The 17,998-nt window shown below is 44.9% G+C and overlaps 1 protein-coding gene across 2 annotated transcripts in view; it reads right to left on the bottom strand.

Moving 5' to 3' along the window:
• LOC139554450 (RNA-binding motif, single-stranded-interacting protein 3-like) overlaps window positions 1–17,998 on the bottom strand; it is a 243,065-nt gene that overhangs the window by 16,822 nt on the left and 208,245 nt on the right. For both annotated transcript variants that reach the window (XM_071367259.1, XM_071367260.1), the window contains 3 exons: window positions 13,035–13,078; window positions 5,819–5,915; window positions 3,466–3,516 (listed from right to left, as the gene is read on the bottom strand). In XM_071367259.1, the coding sequence (XP_071223360.1) occupies window positions 3,466–3,516; window positions 5,819–5,915; window positions 13,035–13,078 (192 nt within the window). The remainder of the gene's footprint in view (window positions 1–3,465; window positions 3,517–5,818; window positions 5,916–13,034; window positions 13,079–17,998) is intronic.

Below are 17,998 nucleotides of genomic sequence, written 5' to 3'. Positions count from 1 at the left end.
GAACCCAGGTATGCGCTCTAGTGTGGTGATTCTGATTGGTTGTGGCGACGACCTCTCCCCTCACCGTGCTCCGCCGCCTCCATGTTGCGCCAGACACCAGGAAAACACTCCCCCCAGAATGGCCCATTGGTCTAACGCGCTGTGAACGCACACAGACCCAAATTGCAGCACAGTCAATTGGTTTAATACTTTAAGGCGCCTCCCTGAACGCTAGACTAGCACGCTCCGCTAGTTCAATGTGTTTCATTGGATCGGCGGCACGGGTGCAGACATAAAGAGAGACAGATTGGGGGGTGTTACCCATTGACGAGTGGAGGGGGGGAGGGGGGTTGGGGGGGGGGGGCAGCTTTGGTTAGGGCACGGACGAGGCCATGGGGACAGAGAGAGAGAGAGAGAGAGGAGGACACATGGAACATAGGAAGGGAGCAGAGGGGATGCTACTGTATAGCTAGTATTAGGCTGTTACAGGCCATACAAACTCTCACGATACAAGCCCATAGATGGAGGGACTGACAGATACCTCATATGGGTTATGTAAGACCAACACTGACAGCCTAGTCATACTTAGCAATGTGTACACATATCAAAAAAAAATGGACACACTGTATTTCACAAAAATCCAGCACGTTCCTAATAGAGCCTGCGGAGTTGCCTGAGGCCGGCTATTTTCTATGTATGTCACCAACACACTCTCACACACCCATACTGTGCATGCTGTGCAGGAAACAGCGTAAAACCCCAGACACTCATACAGCACACCTGCCCCACACACCACACACACACACACACACACACACACACACACACACACACACACACACACACACACACACACACACACACACACACACACACACACACACACACACACACACACACACACACACACACACACACACACACACACCATACACAAACAGCAGCCAAGCTTTGATCCTCTCATCTCTGTAGCATCTGTAGCACCGGGGGCTCCCGTCATGGAGGCCGGCTGGTTAGAAGAAGGGAGGAGGAGGAGCTGGCTGGGAGGCTGGTGGTGCCCTGCTGGGGCCAGATTGCATGTTGCTTGTCTCCCAGCGTGGGGGTAACTGAGACGGGGAGGCTAGGTGGTAATGGCCGCAGCAGGGAGCAGCAGTAGGGTAGTAGGTGGTAGGAGGGCTTCTCTATGGATACTGGTGCTGCTGGTGATGCTGGATCGGGAGCTACGGTGTTGCACTGTTCCTGTTTAGCTGGCATCGCATCTGTACAGCGGTCGTCCTTGATACTGCCTGTGTGTAAATGATCTCAGTCACTAGGAACACTAGGAAAGTCTCAGAGATGGCTCTGGAGGACCCACACAGTGCCTTTGGGTATGATGTAGTATGAAGACCAACAGGACGGCTTTGGGATCCATCTTTCTTCAGATACTCCAGCCTCCGTCGCAATAGCCCTCCTCTCTGACAAGCGTGAGTCCACGAGGCCGCGTTTTTCCGGTCCCTCACAGTAGTGCGATAGTAATAACATATTGGTAACATGGAAAAATAGGCTAACGCGGTGATACCAGTATAAAAAGCCACGTGCTGCGGTAGAGCTCAGAGCCAGGACGGGAGAGTGGCTGCAACAGCAGCAGAACCATTAGGAGCTCTGAACGCATTAGCTCTCATGAAAAACTCAAAGGGACTGGTCTAATGCACGAGACCTACTGATTACCTCTTACCCAAACAAGAGACTACATTGTCCTAAAGTGGGAATCAGTCTGTCGCATTACAGTACCTGCTATTATAATGCTATTATTAGCTACTCTGTGTGAAAAAATGAAATAGATAACTATATACGTACCGGAGGTTACTGTAGGTATAATTGAGGTTGTATTCTAGCTAGAAGGATCCTTTTTTGAGTTTGATATCTGTTGAGCTTGTGGGTGGTGCATATTTATGACAGGAGATCTTGTACTGTATGGTTAATATGACACGAAACGCTGGTTCTCTGTAGCTGAGTTTGGAGAGCATGGCGTTTGCAACGGCTAAGTCCCGGGAACCACCCGTATGTAAAATGTATGTAAGTCGCTCTGGATAAAAGTATCTGCCAAATGGTATATATGGTTCTTTACCATTCGGCCATCAGATTTGCCACCAACGCTCCTCATAGGACACATCACTCTTTATTCTCCTCTGTAAACTGGTCATCTCTGTATACCAGTCGCAAGACCCACTGGTTGATGCTTATTTAGAAAACCCTCTTAGGCCTCACTCCCCCCTATCTGAGATATCTACTGCAGCCCGCATCCTCCACCCGTTCTGCCAGTCACATTCTGTTAAAGGTCCCCAAAGCACACACAACCCTGGGTCGCTCCTCTTTTCAGTTCGCTGCAGCTAGCGACTGGAACGAACTGCAACAAACACTCAAACTGGACAATTTTATCTCCATCTCTTCATTCAAAGACTCAATCGTGGACACTCCTACTGAGCTTTGCGTGAGGTATTGTTGTTTCTACCTTCTTGCCCTTTGTGCTGTTGTCTGTGCCCAATAATGTTTGTACCATGTTTTGTGCTGCTACCATGTTGTGCTGCTGCCATGTTGTGTTGCTACCAGGTTGTTGTCATGTGGTGTTGCTGTCATGCTGTGTTGTTGTCTTAGGTCTCTCGATGTAGTGTTGTGGTGTCGCTCTTGTTGTGATGTGTGTTTTGTGATGTGTGTTTTATTTTTAATCCCATCCTCCGTCCCCACAGGAGACCTTTTGCCATTTGGTAGGCCGTCATTGTAAATAAGAATTTGTTCTTAACTGACTTGCCTAGTTAAATAAAGGTTCAATCAAAAATTAAATACAAATAAATAAACATAATTTTTATATTAGTAATATAACATGAAAGGCTGTCTGATGTAAGTAGTATCGCAGTACTGGACGCTGATGGCCTGGTATGTTGCTGAGATGGATTGAGCAGGCTAGCTGGTGTTTCTGCTCTGCTAGCTAAATGCTGCTGAGTCACGCTACAGTCCACCAAGACCCATAAACTCTGTGTGTTTCCAACCAGAAACATGTGCTTGTACACTTACAATGGGACTATCAACTTTTATAGATTGTTCCACTACTGCCTTGAATCATCGCAAACAATAATTTAGCTATCAGCGATGTTCACTGCATGAGAGTATACGGGTGAGTTACGAAGGTGGTCTGAAAATGGATTTGCCACAGGAGAAGTTTGAAGTGAATTTCCAGACGGAGACTCTACTTTTCCAATCCCAACGCTGGCTCATATTAGAGCGTAAATATATTGAAAAGTGCCTTAGAGGTTGTAAACGTCTCTTCTAAAAGGCGCTCTAACTCTTCTGGTGAGTTAACCCGAAGGCGCCATGAATCTACCGCAAGTGAAGGTAGGACATCAGGCGTCTTTGTCTTCCTGTCGACCTCTAACCCAAAAGGTCAAAGGTCCACGTGGGACTGCCGGAGCACAAACAGTAAATCACGACAGAGAATGGTAATGCACTTACTGTGGGTTGCATAACGTATTGTTGATGAGGCATCCATGACGTACTCTGGACCTATGAGGGAGACATCAAATGAAACATCATTATTGACTTAAGGTTACCCGTGCCACCTCTTTTCCCTCACAATCAACAGTGTGTAAAACTGGTTTTCCATTGTCACACTATTTCTCTGCATGCCAGTGCCTTTTCCTTTCCTACGGTTTCTTCCATGCCTGGGAAGTGCGGGCGCGTTGAGGTAAGACGGAGCCTTGGCCAGTTAAAAACACACGGGCCTTGAATTTGCAGAATTAGGCACGGCGTGTTACGCCACTAGCCAAGCTGGCTCAACTGGGCTTGGCTCGACATCGGCAACCCGCATATCAAATGACAAGAACCCACAAACTGACCCCGAGAGAGAAAGACAACTCCTGCTCTAGTGGACCATGTGGGTCATTCAGTTCAACAGAATCCCTGCCATCGACAGTGAGAGAAGCCACAGTTGAATAAAAGGGACAATTTAGATTTGCCAGAGAGGAGCATTAGACAGCTTGTCAGAGACAAACAAGTCTACCCATTGATCCTTGGGAAAACGATTGGACTCAACAAAGACAAATAGATGCTAATCTTTTATAAGAACGCCAATCCTCTGAGCTCGTTAAAGCCCATGATATGGAGCATGCCTAAACGATTTTATTTTATTTTATTGAATAGCACAGAGCCACGCTTGTTTGTTACTTCCTCTCGATGTTTGGTCTCAACCAACAGGAAGGAAACAGAGACGAGACAAAGCTTCGTTCCCTAATCGTCCATCTTTAGAATTTTCCCGTGCGACATCAACAAGATTCTAATTCCATTGTAATTTCATTTCAAGACTGTGTTTTTCTATGTTTTCACTGAGATTTTTGTAATTGTATTTATTTTATTTTATTCTCATCATGGACGCAGTAGTATTGGCAGTGGTGACTTAATAAGGAGCTGGTACATCGTGTGACTGACTGTTTTCCAGTGGTCTGGTTTGACGATGTGTGTCTACCTCTGGCTGACCCTGCTCTAAGCTTGTGCTTCCATTAAAGACAGACAGAACACAGCAGGGAAGACTGTATGGCTAGACCAGGAAGTGGACTGGACTGTCCACTGTCATGTGACGAAGTAATCAAGATGTTTTTCCCAGAGTACACAGTCCGAAGAAAGAAAGTTGAAACTGTAAAACACACAATTTAATAAACAATATATTCTGCATTAAGCAGATTTTATATAATAAAAGATTATAAAAAATGTGTGTGTACAACATGCAGAATATTTTCTACCACAAATGGCTGAGATCATATGAATGTTTTTCATTGTGGCCACTAATGATTCCTTTGTCTCATATGCTTTGGTTCCTGCCTGCCCTACTCTTTGTACTTGACAGAAGATGGAGGACTCACCTTGCCTTGCGCTGCTTGGCTGAAGGGCAATATTACAGGAAGCAGTGGTGGCCGATATTGAAACTGTGAGGATTAATATTCCTCAAAAGCCCGGCCATTGTTTTTGATAAATCAATTTGGGAAGCCTTCAGAACGCGGATTAGCGCCGCGCCCCGTCCCCCTTCTCCCCCCAGTGCTGGACCTGAGTTTAAATCAGACGCTTCTGAAAGGCGGGCATGCCAACCTTCACCAACCAACCCCCTCCACTCTCTCATTCCCTCCCTCTCTTTCTCTCTCTCCATCGCTCTCTCTTTCTTGCTCTCTCACTATCTATCGTTCCATCTCTCTCTCTCCCTGTCACTCTCCCTCTTTCTGCATTCTAATTCAATGATAAACAGCGAGTGCTCTTGGGGGAAAGTCTAGGTGAACTGAACAGTGTCTCATCCCTTCTGCTTGTTGCGGTCAAACATCTGGAGGTCCGTGAAATTGTGGGCGTTTAGCAAATGGAAACGCTATTGACGTTTCGCACAGTTCATTTCCCCCCTTACGTTACGCTCCGCTTCACATGGTTCCAGGGATCAACTGGGATGCAAAGTGTGGAATTCAGTTAGCAGGAAAATTATGTCAAATGACTGTGGGAGGAATGACAGCTTAAAAAAAGCTTTAAAAGCACAACAGGGTCGGCAAAGCAAAGGAGAAACGGTTTGTTTTTCCCCAACACTAATTCCTAACGGACGTTGCTTTTCCCTCTTTTCTCTTTTCTCTCTGAGCCTTTCCGTCTGCTGTGTTCACCGCCTACAAAACAGATGCCATCCAGCATCGTCGGCAAACCAATGAGGAAAGCTCAGAAGTTCCAAATCTCCGAGAGCCCCTTGCTGTTTTCCAGCCCCCCCAGCTTTGCCCATCACCCAGCCAGTCCCCAGCCGCCCCACGGCTATCTCCCTCTGGCTACACTCCAGTACATCACCCACCTGATATGTGGAGACGGGGGAAGCAGCGATGAAGGGTGTAATGGATGTCTGTGCGATCATGCGGTTGGTGGCGATACTGTAAGGCGAGGAGTAGAACCTGAGGGGAGAGAGGAAACAGAACAGAGAAAGGGAGATCAGACACGGGTATTGGATGTACCTATACACTCCATCCAGAAAGTATTCAGACCCCGTGACTTTTCCCACATATTACGTTACAGCGTTATTCTAAAATTGATTAAATTGTTTTTTTCCACCCTCATCAATCTACACACAATACCCTATAATGACAAAGCAAAAACAGGTTTTTGCAAATGTGTAAAAAAATCTGAAACTGAAATATGACATTTGCATAACTATTCAGACCCTTTACTCAGTACTTTGTTGAAGCACCTTTGGGCAGCTATTACAGCCTCGGGTATGATGCTACAAGCTTGTCACACCTGTATTTGGGGAGTTTCTCCCATTCTTCTCTCCTCTCAAGCTCTGTCAGGTTGGATGGGGAGTGTCATTGCACAGCTATTTTCAGGCCTTTCCAGATATGTTTGATTGGGTTCAAGTCCCGGCTCTGGCTGGGACACCCAAGGATATTCAGAGACCTGTCCATGCTGACCATGCTGACCACCACTTTTTGACATTTCGTCTGCTTTTAGTGAACGCGCTTCCTGACTTTGGATTTGTTTACCAAACACGCTTACAAAAATAGCTATTTGGACATAAATAATGGACATTACAAAACGAAAATTTCTTGTGGAAGTGGGAGTCCTGGGAGTGCAATCCGACGAAGATCAGCAAAGGTAAGTGAAGATTTATAATGCTTTTTATGAGTTTAGTTGACTGCACAATTTGGCGGGTAACTGTATGGCTTCCTTTTGTGGCTGAACGCTGTTTTCAGATTATTGAATATTGTGCTTTTGCCGTAAAGCTTTTTGAAATCTGACACAGCGGTTGCATTAAGAACAAGTGTATCTTTAATTCTATGTAAAACATGTATCTTTCATCAAAGTTGTATCAAAGAGTATTTATGTTATTTGACGTGGCTCTCTGCAATTTCCCTGTTTTACGTCAGTTAGGATCAGCACTTTATTTTAAATGTCAGAAATGTCAGAATAATGATTTATTTATTTCATCACATTCCCAGTGGTCAGAAGTTTACATACACTCAATTAGTATTTGGTAGCATTGCCTTCAAATTGTTTAACTTGGGTCAAACGTTTCGGGTAGCCTTACACAATCTTCCCACGGTAAGTTGGGTGAATTTTGGCCCATTCCTCCTGACAGAGCTGGTGTAACTGAGTCAGGTTTGTAGGCCTCCTACGTGCTCGCACATGCTTTTTCAGTTTTGCCCACAAATTTTCTATAGGATTGAGGTCAGGGCTTTGTGATGGCCAGTCCAATACCATGACTGTGTTGTCCTTAAGCCATAACTTTGGAAGTATGCTTGAGGTCATTGTCCATTTGGAAGGCCCATTTGCGACCAAGCTTTAACTTCCTGACTGATGTCTTGCGATGTTGCTTCAATATATCCACATCATTTTCCTCCCTCATCTTGCCATCTATTTTGTGAAGTGCACCAGTCCCTCCTGCAGCAAAGCACCCCCACAACATGATGATGCCACCCCCGTGCTTCACGGTTGGGGGGTGTTCTTCGGCTTGCAAGCCTCCCCCTTTTTCCTCCAAACAAAATGATAAATAGTTATATTTTTGTCTCATCAGACCAGGGAACATTTCTCCAAAAAGTACAATCTTTGTCCCCATGTGCAGTTGCAAACTGTAGTCTGGCTTTTTTTATGGCTGTTCTAGAGCAGTGGCTTCTTCTTTGCTGAGCGGCCTTACAAGTTATGTCGATGAAGGACTCGTTTTACTGTGGATATAGATACTTTTGTACCTGTTTCCTCCAGCATCTCCACAAGGTCCTTTGCTGTTGTTCTGGGATTGATTTGCACTTTTCGCACCAAAGTACGTTCATCTCTAGGAGACAGAACGCGTCTCCTTCCTGAGCGGTATGACGGCTGCGTGGTCCCATGGTGTTTATACTTGCGTACTATTGTTTGTACAGATTAACGTGGTACCTTCAGGCGTTTGGAAATTGCTCCCAAGGATGAATCAGACTTGTGGAGGTCTACAATTTTTTCTCTGAGGTCTTGGCTGATTTCTTTTGATTTTCCCATAATGTCGAGCAAAGAGACACTGAGTTTGAAGGTAGGCCTTGAAATACATCCACAGGTACACCTCCAATTGACTCAAATGATGTCAATTAGCCCATCAGAAGCTTCTAAAGCCATGACATCATTTTCAGAAATTTTCCAAGCTGTTTAAAGGCACAGTCAACTTAGTGTATGTAAACTTCTGACCCACTGGAATGGTGATACAGTGAATTATAAGTGAAATGATCTGTCTGTAAACAACTGTTGGAAAAATGACTTGTGTCATGCACAAAGTAGATGTCCTAACCGACTTGCCAAAACTATAGTTTGTTAACAAGAAATTTGTGGAGTGGTTGAAAAACGAGTTTTAATGATTCCAACCTAAGTGTATGTGAACTTCCGACTTCAACTTTAAACAGGTGTGTGCCTTTCCAAATCATGTCCAATCAATTTGGAAACAGGATGCACCTGAGCTCAATTTCGAGTCTCATAGCAAAGGGTCTGAATTCTTACGTAAATAAGCTACTTCTGTTTTTTATTTCGAATAAATTTGCAAAAAATCTCGAAACCTGTTTTCGCTTTGTCATTACGTGGTATTGTGTGTAGATTGATGAGATACATTTTTTTAATAATAAGGCTGTTATGTAACACAAATGTGGAAAAAGGGAAGGGGTCTGAATGCTTTCCGAATGCACCGTAGGTCTCCATGCATTACAACTGTCTACATCGAAATATCCGGATGATCGTGATTATTAAGGGGCCTATTAAATGTTTATTAACTTCTTGAGAATACAGGGGGTGCTATTTTTCCATTAGCATAATTTGCTCTACAGATTAAACTGCCTCTTATTCAATTATTGCTCTTACTATATGCATATAAATAATACCATTGGAAAGAAAACAATCTCTAGTTTCTAAAACCGTTTCAATTTTGTCTCTGAGTGATACAGAAGTCATTTGACAGCACTTTCCATGACCAAGAAGAAAAAAGCAAGATGTGTATGCCAGCTTCAACGCTCTGCCTATATATGGTCGTGCCCCCTATGACCCGAAACACACCTCATTGGCCTTCCTCTGGGTGTCAAGAGGACGTCAGAGGAAAAATATCTTGTTTATCTGGGACTGACGTGAAATGAGAGCTAATTCTTTGGCGTGACCGACAACTTCCGCTTCTCTAAATCGTGCGACTTGTAGCTGCGATTGTCTTCTGTTGTGCGGCCATTATGGATGAAAACTATCTCCGTCTCGAAGTTTGTTTGATACATGTGACCAGATCATCGTAATGTATGTTTTTTCAATATAGTTTAATCAGATTATTTGAATTTTTTCGGGAGTTTTGTGGTGTTCCGTTGTCTGATTCTATTTACGTTTGAGAGATCCGTGCCACTCGACCAGTACCTGTGCTAAATGGAGTGGGAAAGGAACAATTCTGAACGGAACCAACGACTCATCTTGACAAAGGACACTTTGATCAACATTCTGATGAAAGATCAGCCATAGTAAGACCCAATTTACGATGTTATATCATATCTGTTGTGCATGTGAACTGGCCGTGGGCGCCTAGCCGAATCTGCCTGGTATAGCTATGCTAATTTAGCGCTACATTTTGTTTTCGTTATAAAACATTTAATAAATCTGAAATATTGTTTGGATTCACCAGATGTTGGGCTTTCAATATCTGTACGCTGTGTATTTTTCTGAAATGTTTTAAGATGAGTAATTCGTTATATGACGTTGGTCTCTGTAATTGTTCTGGCTGGGTCAGCACTATTTCAGATTGCAGCTGCAATGTAGAACTGTGATTTATACCTGAAAAATGCACATTTTCCCCCCAAAAAACTATGCTATACCATAAATATGTTATCAGACTGTCATCTTATGAAGTTGTTTCTTGGTTAGTGGCTATATATATTTTTATTTAGTCGAATTAGTGATAGCTACTGACGCAGGAAAAAACTATTGGGAGTAAAAAAATCGTGTCCTTTGCTAACGTGGTTAGCTAATAGATTTACATATTGTGTCTTCCCTGTAAAACATTTTAAAAATCTGAAATGGTGGCTTTATTCACAAGACCTGTATCTTTCATCTGGTGTCTTGGACTTGTGATTTAATGATATGTAGATGCTACAAGTTACTTGTGACGCTATGCTAGCTATGCTACTCAGTGGGGGGGGGGGGGGGGGGGGGGTGCTACCGGATCAGGGTTGGTGACTCGTGAGAAGTTAATGGTTTGGTTAACGAACTACTATTTCAAAGAGCTGACTGGCAATTTACTCACATGTTCTACTAACTAACAGAGATAGACACCAGTATGTTGGACACGTGTGTGTGTTTATGCCTTAGGCTTTTTATGCAATCACCTCTAACAAAGAGGTGCACATTTTTGTTTTTTGCCCCTAGCACGAAAACAGTCGATTCAAAAAAGGAACTCGTAATCAGGCCTATGATTTGAATCAGGTGTCTGAGTGCTCGGGAAAACAACTCCAATGTGCACCCCTTTGGGTCCCCAGGACCAGGTTTGGGAAACAGTCTAACAGGACCATATGAAATCTTTTGACACTCATACATCTTGAGCCAGTCTCTGTCCACATACGGACTGAAATGGACCAGACAACAGAGACAATCTCTCCACGAAAAGACCTTTCAAGTCCCTTGACACGGCCACACTTACGCACACCCACAGACACTACACACATCGTAGTCTAAGCACAGATCCTCAGTCACACAGACGGTGTTTGAGGCCGAGCAGACAGAGCTTCCCGCGTGAGGCCATAGCTTGTCTTGTTTCAAATCGAACACCAGGCAATATATTGTGTTCCGTCGGGCGCATAAAAGTGTCACGAAGCGTCTTCTGGCTTCACAATTGAAAAGTCTGCCTTTATCAGATCAAACTGAGCTTTGTCGTCGTATGAAAAAAGGCTTAGGCTGCTGGCCGACTTCAATCCACAGTGTTGGGAAAAACTCAATGAATGTAAAGAAGGCTAATCCAAAGTGTTGAGTTGGGCTCTAGGGACAAGAGGTGGTGGGCTACTTCATCATGTTGTGACGTTGATTCCGATCTCCAACAGTCCTGGGTGTCGTTTCTATCCGCTAGCTGGTTTTATACCACTCGCAATGGTCCTCCGAGCTCAGTTGGTAGAGCAGGCGGTGTAAGTTAATAGACCGATTAAAAAAAGAGAGTTTCAAACCGCTCTGCCAATAACGCCTCATTTTCAGGTTCTATATTCCTTCCATTTGGCTCATCCAATTAGGCCCCTCACTCAGACCAGTCCCAGACAGTCCTAGCAAAATTCTTGCTTGAGATTTGATTATTTAAAAAAAAAAATAACAAAAGCGTTGGGCTTTTAAAAAGTAGAACTATTGTCACAGACTAAAAGCCTTGAAGTAATCCCAACGTACTGCAGACATATATTCTCCATATACACGATATATACAAAAGTATGTGGTCAGTGACTTTCAACGTGGCAACGTCATAGGATACCACCTTTCCAACAAGTCAGTTTGTCACATGTCTGCCCTGATAGAGCTGCCCCGGTGCTGTTATTGCGAAGTGGAAATGTCTAGGAGCAACAACGGCTCAGCCGCAAAGTGGTAGGCCACAAAAGCTCACAGAATGGGACCGCCAAGCGCTGAAGCACGTAGTGTGTAAAAAAACGTTTGTCCTCGGTTACAACACTCACTACCGAGTTGCAAACTGCCTCTGGAAGCAACGTCAGCACAAGAACTGTTCGTCGGGAGCTTCATGAAATGGGTTTCCGTGGCCGAGCTGCCGCACACAAGTCTAAGATCACCATGCGCAATGCCAAGCGTTGGCTGGAGTGGTGTAAAGCTCGCGGCCATTGAACTCTGGAGCAGTGGAAACGCGTTCTCTGGAGTGATGAATGACGCTTCACCATTAGGCAGTCCAACGGATGAATCTAGGTTTGGTGGATGCCAGGAGAACGCTACCTGCCCCAATGCATAGTGCCGACTGTAAAGTTTGGTGGAGAAGGAATAACGGTCTGTGGCTGTTATTCATGGTTCGAGCCAGGCCACTTAGTTCCAGTGAAGGGAAATCTTAACACTACAGCATACGATGACATTCTGAACAATTCTGTGCTTCCAACTTTGTGGCAATAGTTTGGGGAAGGACCTTTCCTGTTTCAGCATAACAATGCCCCTGTGCACAAAGTGAGGTCCATACAGAAAGGGTTTGTCAAGATCGGTGGGGAAGAACTTGACTGGCCTACACAGAGCCCTGACCTCAACCCCATCTAACACCTTTGGGATGAATTCGAACACCGACTGTGAGCCAGGCCTAGTCGCCCAACGTCCGTGCCCAACCTCACTAATGCCCTTGTGGCTGAATGGAAGCAAGTCCCCGCAGCAATGTTCCAACATCTAGTGGAAAGCCTTCCCAGAAGAGTGGAGGCTGTTGTAGCAGCAAAGGGGGGACCAACTCCGTATTAATGCCCATGATTTTGGAATGAGGATGTTCAACGAGCATGTGGTGTATGTCTCCTAAGTGGTCAATGTGCTATTTTCTTTGATTTCTTTCAAGCCTCATAATCACAGCTCACTATTATGCTTCTAAAATGCCCAGTGCTGTATCTAATGAGATTCTATTCATTCATCCAGTCTTATTCCAGAGTCATTGAGATAATCGCTTCAGGAAACTGGGAGAAGCAGGGAGTGAGAGAGAAGCTTCCCGTCGCAGACTGAGGACACGTCGAGAGAGGACGGAACTCAAAGCTCGCCTTCCCTTCCTGTTACAGTACACAGCGAAAAATAGAACACGTTGCTAGGCCATTAATTTCCATGGCACCCCTTCGTACACAGGCACCGAAGGCACACGCACACACACACGGACACTCTGTCACAGACAAAGGGACAGGCACACGTGCAGGCAACCAGGCACGCACTAACACCTGAGACCTAGCATCAAACTCCATCTCGTATAGATTATTTTAATCAAATAGTAACAAAGTGCACACACACTGCATTAATCAAGAGATATGACAATCCTATTGCACTCGTCGTATGGATTGCTCAGAGGGGTGGAAGGTGCCCGGGTTGTGTAGACGGACTCTTACCCGTTCTGCATCGCTGCAGGATCATATGTTAACTGCATACCAGTCTGCAACACAAGAGAGACATATTACAGGTTAATCCTTGAATTTCAAGACACAACAAATGGACAGGATGAGAGAGAGAGAGAGAGGGGAAACAAACGGGATTTCGATACACTTTATGCACGTGGGACAACGGTCGATGCCAGCTTTGAGGGAGAGAGGGAGAGAGCGAGACAGAGAGAAAGAAGAGAGGAATGACAGTGAGTGTATGCATGAAAGTGTGTGAGGCCCTTGTCTCTCTTCCTCTTTCTCCCACTCTCTCGTGTTCTTCCCCCCTCTCTCTCTTTCTCTCCCTGCAATCCGTCATCTGCATTCCCGAAGCCTTCTCTTCCGGACGAGGGCTAATCCCATTTCTTTAACACAGGAGGCTGCTGAGGTTTCAGATTTCATCAGCACACTTTTTTATCTCTCTCTCTCCATCCCCCTCTCTCTCTCCCTACCTCTCTCTCTTCCCCTCTCTCTCTTCCCCCCTCTCTCTCTATCCCCCTCTCTCTCTTCCCCCCTCTCTCTCTATCCCCCTCTCTCTCTATCCCTCTCTCTCTCTCTCTCTCTCTCTCTCTCTCTCTCTCTCTCTATCCCTCTCTCTCTCTCTCTCTCTCCCTCTCTCTCCCTCTCTATCCCCCCCTCTCTCTCTCCCTACCTCTCTTCCCCTATCTCTCCCTACCTCTCTCTTCCCCAACCTCTCTCCATCCCCTTCTCTCTCCATCCCCTCTCTCTCTCCCTACCGCTCTCTCTCCCTACTGCTCTCTCTCTCCCTACTGCTCTCTCTTCCCCTATCTCTCTCTCTCCCTACTGCTCTCTCTTCCCCTCTCTCTCTCTCCCTACTGCTCTCTCTTCCCCTCTCTCTCTCCACCCCCCCGCTCTCCCTCATTCCTCTAGGAGGTTTGCGTGAGCTAAAAAGGAGGAATGACCCTCAGCAACCAGAGGGGATGGACCTCACCCACGTGAGTGAGGGGAAACAGAGATCCACATGAATCCCATAGCGGATGCATCAGCCCTGGGTGACACGGCCACTGCGGATGTGTGCGTGCGCGAGCATAACATTCAGTCGGCCATTTAGTTTTGGTTTAACTACACTGCTTGTAAATGACTTAATGCTGTCTTCTTATAATATGCACCATTATAATATTGACCATTTATAATATTTGGGGATGTGTGAGTTAAGTTTTGTTTGGTCCTGTAAATGTGCCATCCCATTCAACAGTACAATGTCAATGTTTGTATCTCGGCCTTCTTTTTTTATTTGGAAAATAATAAACATATTATATATATATATTTTTTTAAACAGTAGGCCTGGGTGTTCCTTCGTGCGAGTGTGAGAGTATGCGTGTTCACATTTGAGAGAGAGTATCTGTATGTTTGAGTGTTGGGGGGAGCAAGTGTGTGTGTGTTTGAGTGTGAGAGTGTCTGCCTGTGTGTGCATTTGAGCGTATGCATGTACATGCAGAGTATGTGCCTGTATGTTCCACCAACAGGAAGTGTATGCACTGGTTTGTGTCTGGAGTGTATGCATCTGCATATGGACCACGGTATGCATGCACTGTGTGGCTGTGTCTGTATGTTCATGTCTGTGTGTGTGTGTGTGTCTTTACGTCTGTGTGTGTATTTGTCTACGTCTGTGTGCCTCTACGTGATAATGGCCATCCCAGACATGGCCAGCTGTCTGGTGAGGCTGATAAGTCCCGTGCGTGGTGCCCTTGCTTCTATGTGTTAATGAATTCCACACCATGGCTGCCTGGCGCACACAGACAATCCCCCATACGGGTCGGCTGCGTGGCCATGACTGATTACGCATGCTGTTGTCGAGTCAGGTACAAAGCGCGCGAGAGAGAGAGAAAGTGTGTAAGAAAGAGAAGAAGAAAGTGAGATGACGAGGAGAGAGATAAAAGAGTGTATGTGAGAAAGTACGTATCTGAGAAAGAGAAGAAGAGAGAGTATACAGAAAGAGAAGAAGAGAGAGTATACAGAAAGAGAAGAGAGAGTATACAGAAAGAGAAGAAGAGAGAGTAAACAGAAAGAGAAGAAGAGAGAGTAAACAGAAAGAGAAGAAGAGAGAGGTTACAGAAAGAGAAGGAGAGTATACAGAAAGAGAAGAGAGAGTAAACAGAAAGAGAAGGAGAGTATACAGAAAGAGAAGAAGAGAGAGTACACAGAAAGAGAAGAAGAGAGAGTAAACAGAAAGAGAGGAAGAGAGAGTATATAGAAAGAGAAGAGAGAGTAAACAGAAAGAGAAGAAGAGAGAGTAAACAGAAAGAGAAGAAGAGAGAGTATACAGAAAGAGAAGAAGAGAGAGTATACAGAAAGAGAAGGAGAGTATACAGAAAGAGAAGAGAGAGTAAACAGAAAGAGAAGAGAGAGTACACAGAAAGAGAAGAGAGAGTACACAGAAAGAGAAGAAGAGAGAGTAAACAGAAAGAGAGGAAGAGAGAGTATACAGAAAGAGAAGAAGAGAGAGTAAACAGAAAGAGAAGAAGAGAGAGTAAACAGAAAGAGAAGAAGAGAGAGTAAACAGAAAGAGAAGAAGAGAGAGTAAACAGAAAGAGAAGAAGAGAGAGTAAACAGAAAGAGAAGAAGAGAGAGTAAACAGAAAGAGAAGAAGAGAGAGTAAACAGAAAGAGAAGAAGAGAGAGTAAACAGAAAGAGAAGAAGAGAGAGTAAACAGAAAGAGAAGAAGAGAGAGTAAACAGAAAGAGAAGAAGAGAGAGTATACAGAAAGAGAAGAAGAGAGAGTATACAGAAAGAGAAGGAGAGTATACAGAAAGAGAAGAGAGAGTAAACAGAAAGAGAAGGAGAGTATACAGAAAGAGAAGAAGAGAGAGTAAACAGAAAGAGAAGAAGAGAGAGTAAACAGAAAGAGAAGAAGAGAGAGTAAACAGAAAGAGAAGAAGAGAGAGTATACAGAAAGAGAAGGAGAGAGTAAACAGAAAGAGAAGAATAGAGAGTAAACAGAAAGAGAAGAAGAGAGAGTATACAGAAAGAGAAGAAGAGAGAGTATACAGAAAGAGAAGAAGAGAGAGTAAACAGAAAGAGAAGAAGAGAGAGTATACAGAAAGAGAAGAAGAGAGAGTATACAGAAAGAGAAGAGAGAGAGTAAACAGAAAGAGAAGAAGAGAGATTAAACAGAAAGAGAAGAGAGATTAAACAGAAAGAGAAGAGAGTAAACAGAAAGAGAAGAGAGGGTATACAGAAAGAGAAGAAGAGAGAGTAAACAGAAAGAGAAGAAGAGAGAGTAAACAGAAAGAGAAGAAGAGAGAGTAAACAGAAAGAGAAGAAGAGAGAGTATACAGAAAGAGAAGAAGAGAGAGTAAACAGAAAGAGAAGAAGAGAGAGTAAACAGAAAGAGAAGAAGAGAGAGTAAACAGAAAGAGAAGAAGAGAGAGTAAACAGAAAGAGAAGAAGAGAGATTATACAGAAAGAGAAGAAGAGAGAGTAAACATAAAGAGAAGAAGAGAGAGTATACAGAAAGAGAAGAAGAGAGAGTAAACAGAAAGAGAAGAAGAGAGAGTATACAGAAAGAGAAGAAGAGAGAGTAAACAGAAAGAGAAGAAGAGAGAGTAAACAGTAGAGAAAGTGAGAGGATGTGAGGAAGAAGAAGTGAGAGTACACACTGCATGTACAAAACATTAGGAACACCTTCCTAATATTGAGTTGCGCCCCCTTTTGCCCTCAGAACAGCCTCAATTCGTCAGGGCGGGCATGGACTCTACATGGTGTCGAAAGAGTTCCACAGGGGACGCTGGCTCATGACTCCAATGCTTCCCACAGTTGTGTCAAATTAGCTGGACGTCTTTTGGGTGGTGGACCATTCTTGATAAACACGGGGAAACTGTTGAGCGTGAAAAACCCAGCAGCGTTGCAGTTCTTGACACACTCAAACCGGTGCGCCTGGCACCTACTACCATACCCCGCTAAAGGCACTTATATATTTTGCCTTGGCCATTCACCCTCTGAATGGCACACGTACACAATCCATGTCTCAAGGCTTAACAACCCTTCTTTAACCCGTCTCCCTCCCCTTCATCTCCACTGATTGAAGTGGATTTCACCAATAACATCAATAAGGGATCACAGCTTTCACCTGGATTCATCTGGTCAGTCCATGTCATGGAAAGAGCAGGTGTTCCTCATGTTTCGTCCGCTCAGTGTATGTCTAGGACAGGAAATTGGAGCATGTGAACGAGAGCACGCGGGAGGGAGTGTGTGAGAGTGTCTGTGTATACTGTGGTACAGTATGGCGGGTGTGGCAGAAGGAGAAACGGCCCCTCCGACAGCTGGAAGAACGCCTGTACTGAACCGCCACAGGAAACCCCAGCCAGCCATGGTGTCCGGCTGTAGGACACACACACGCATACTCACAGACACGGGCACACACCCACCCTCTCTCTCAAAAAACACCTGTCAGGCTTTCTGTCACACAGGGGAGAACCCCGTGGGTTTTTCCACATATGAACACTTTCCCCAAGAGAAAGCACTTGAGCTAGTGTGACTTTGTGAGACTACCTGTGTGGGTGTTAACGATTTAATCATTTATGGTGTGTGTGTGTATGAGTGTATGTCATGTGTGTGTGGGAGCATGTGTGACTCCTACAGAGTAGGATCTCGCGTGACCTGGTGTGTGTGTGTGTGTGTGTGTGTGTGTGTAAGCGCACATCATTTGAAAGATGTGACACGCTTGAGAGAGCATTCGCATGCCTCATAGTCACGTAGATGAAAACAGACTTCTGACCTCTTTCCTACCACTGACTAATCACGCCACAATGCGGCTGCTTGCTGCTCTACGGGTGCTCTACTAGACCCCTGGTGTGTTCTGGGAGTTTGGCTGACTTCAAAAGGGGGATCGATGGAGAACGTAGCAAATGGCGTGCGCCGGGCGGCCCTCTCCATCTGGCCACGGGAACGGGAGGCCCTGTCCATCTGGCCACGGG

This window comes from Salvelinus alpinus, chromosome 26, assembly GCF_045679555.1.
Source record: "Salvelinus alpinus chromosome 26, SLU_Salpinus.1, whole genome shotgun sequence".
Classification (NCBI taxonomy): domain Eukaryota; kingdom Metazoa; phylum Chordata; class Actinopteri; order Salmoniformes; family Salmonidae; genus Salvelinus; species Salvelinus alpinus.
This window is presented reverse-complemented; position numbering and strand designations above follow the sequence as displayed.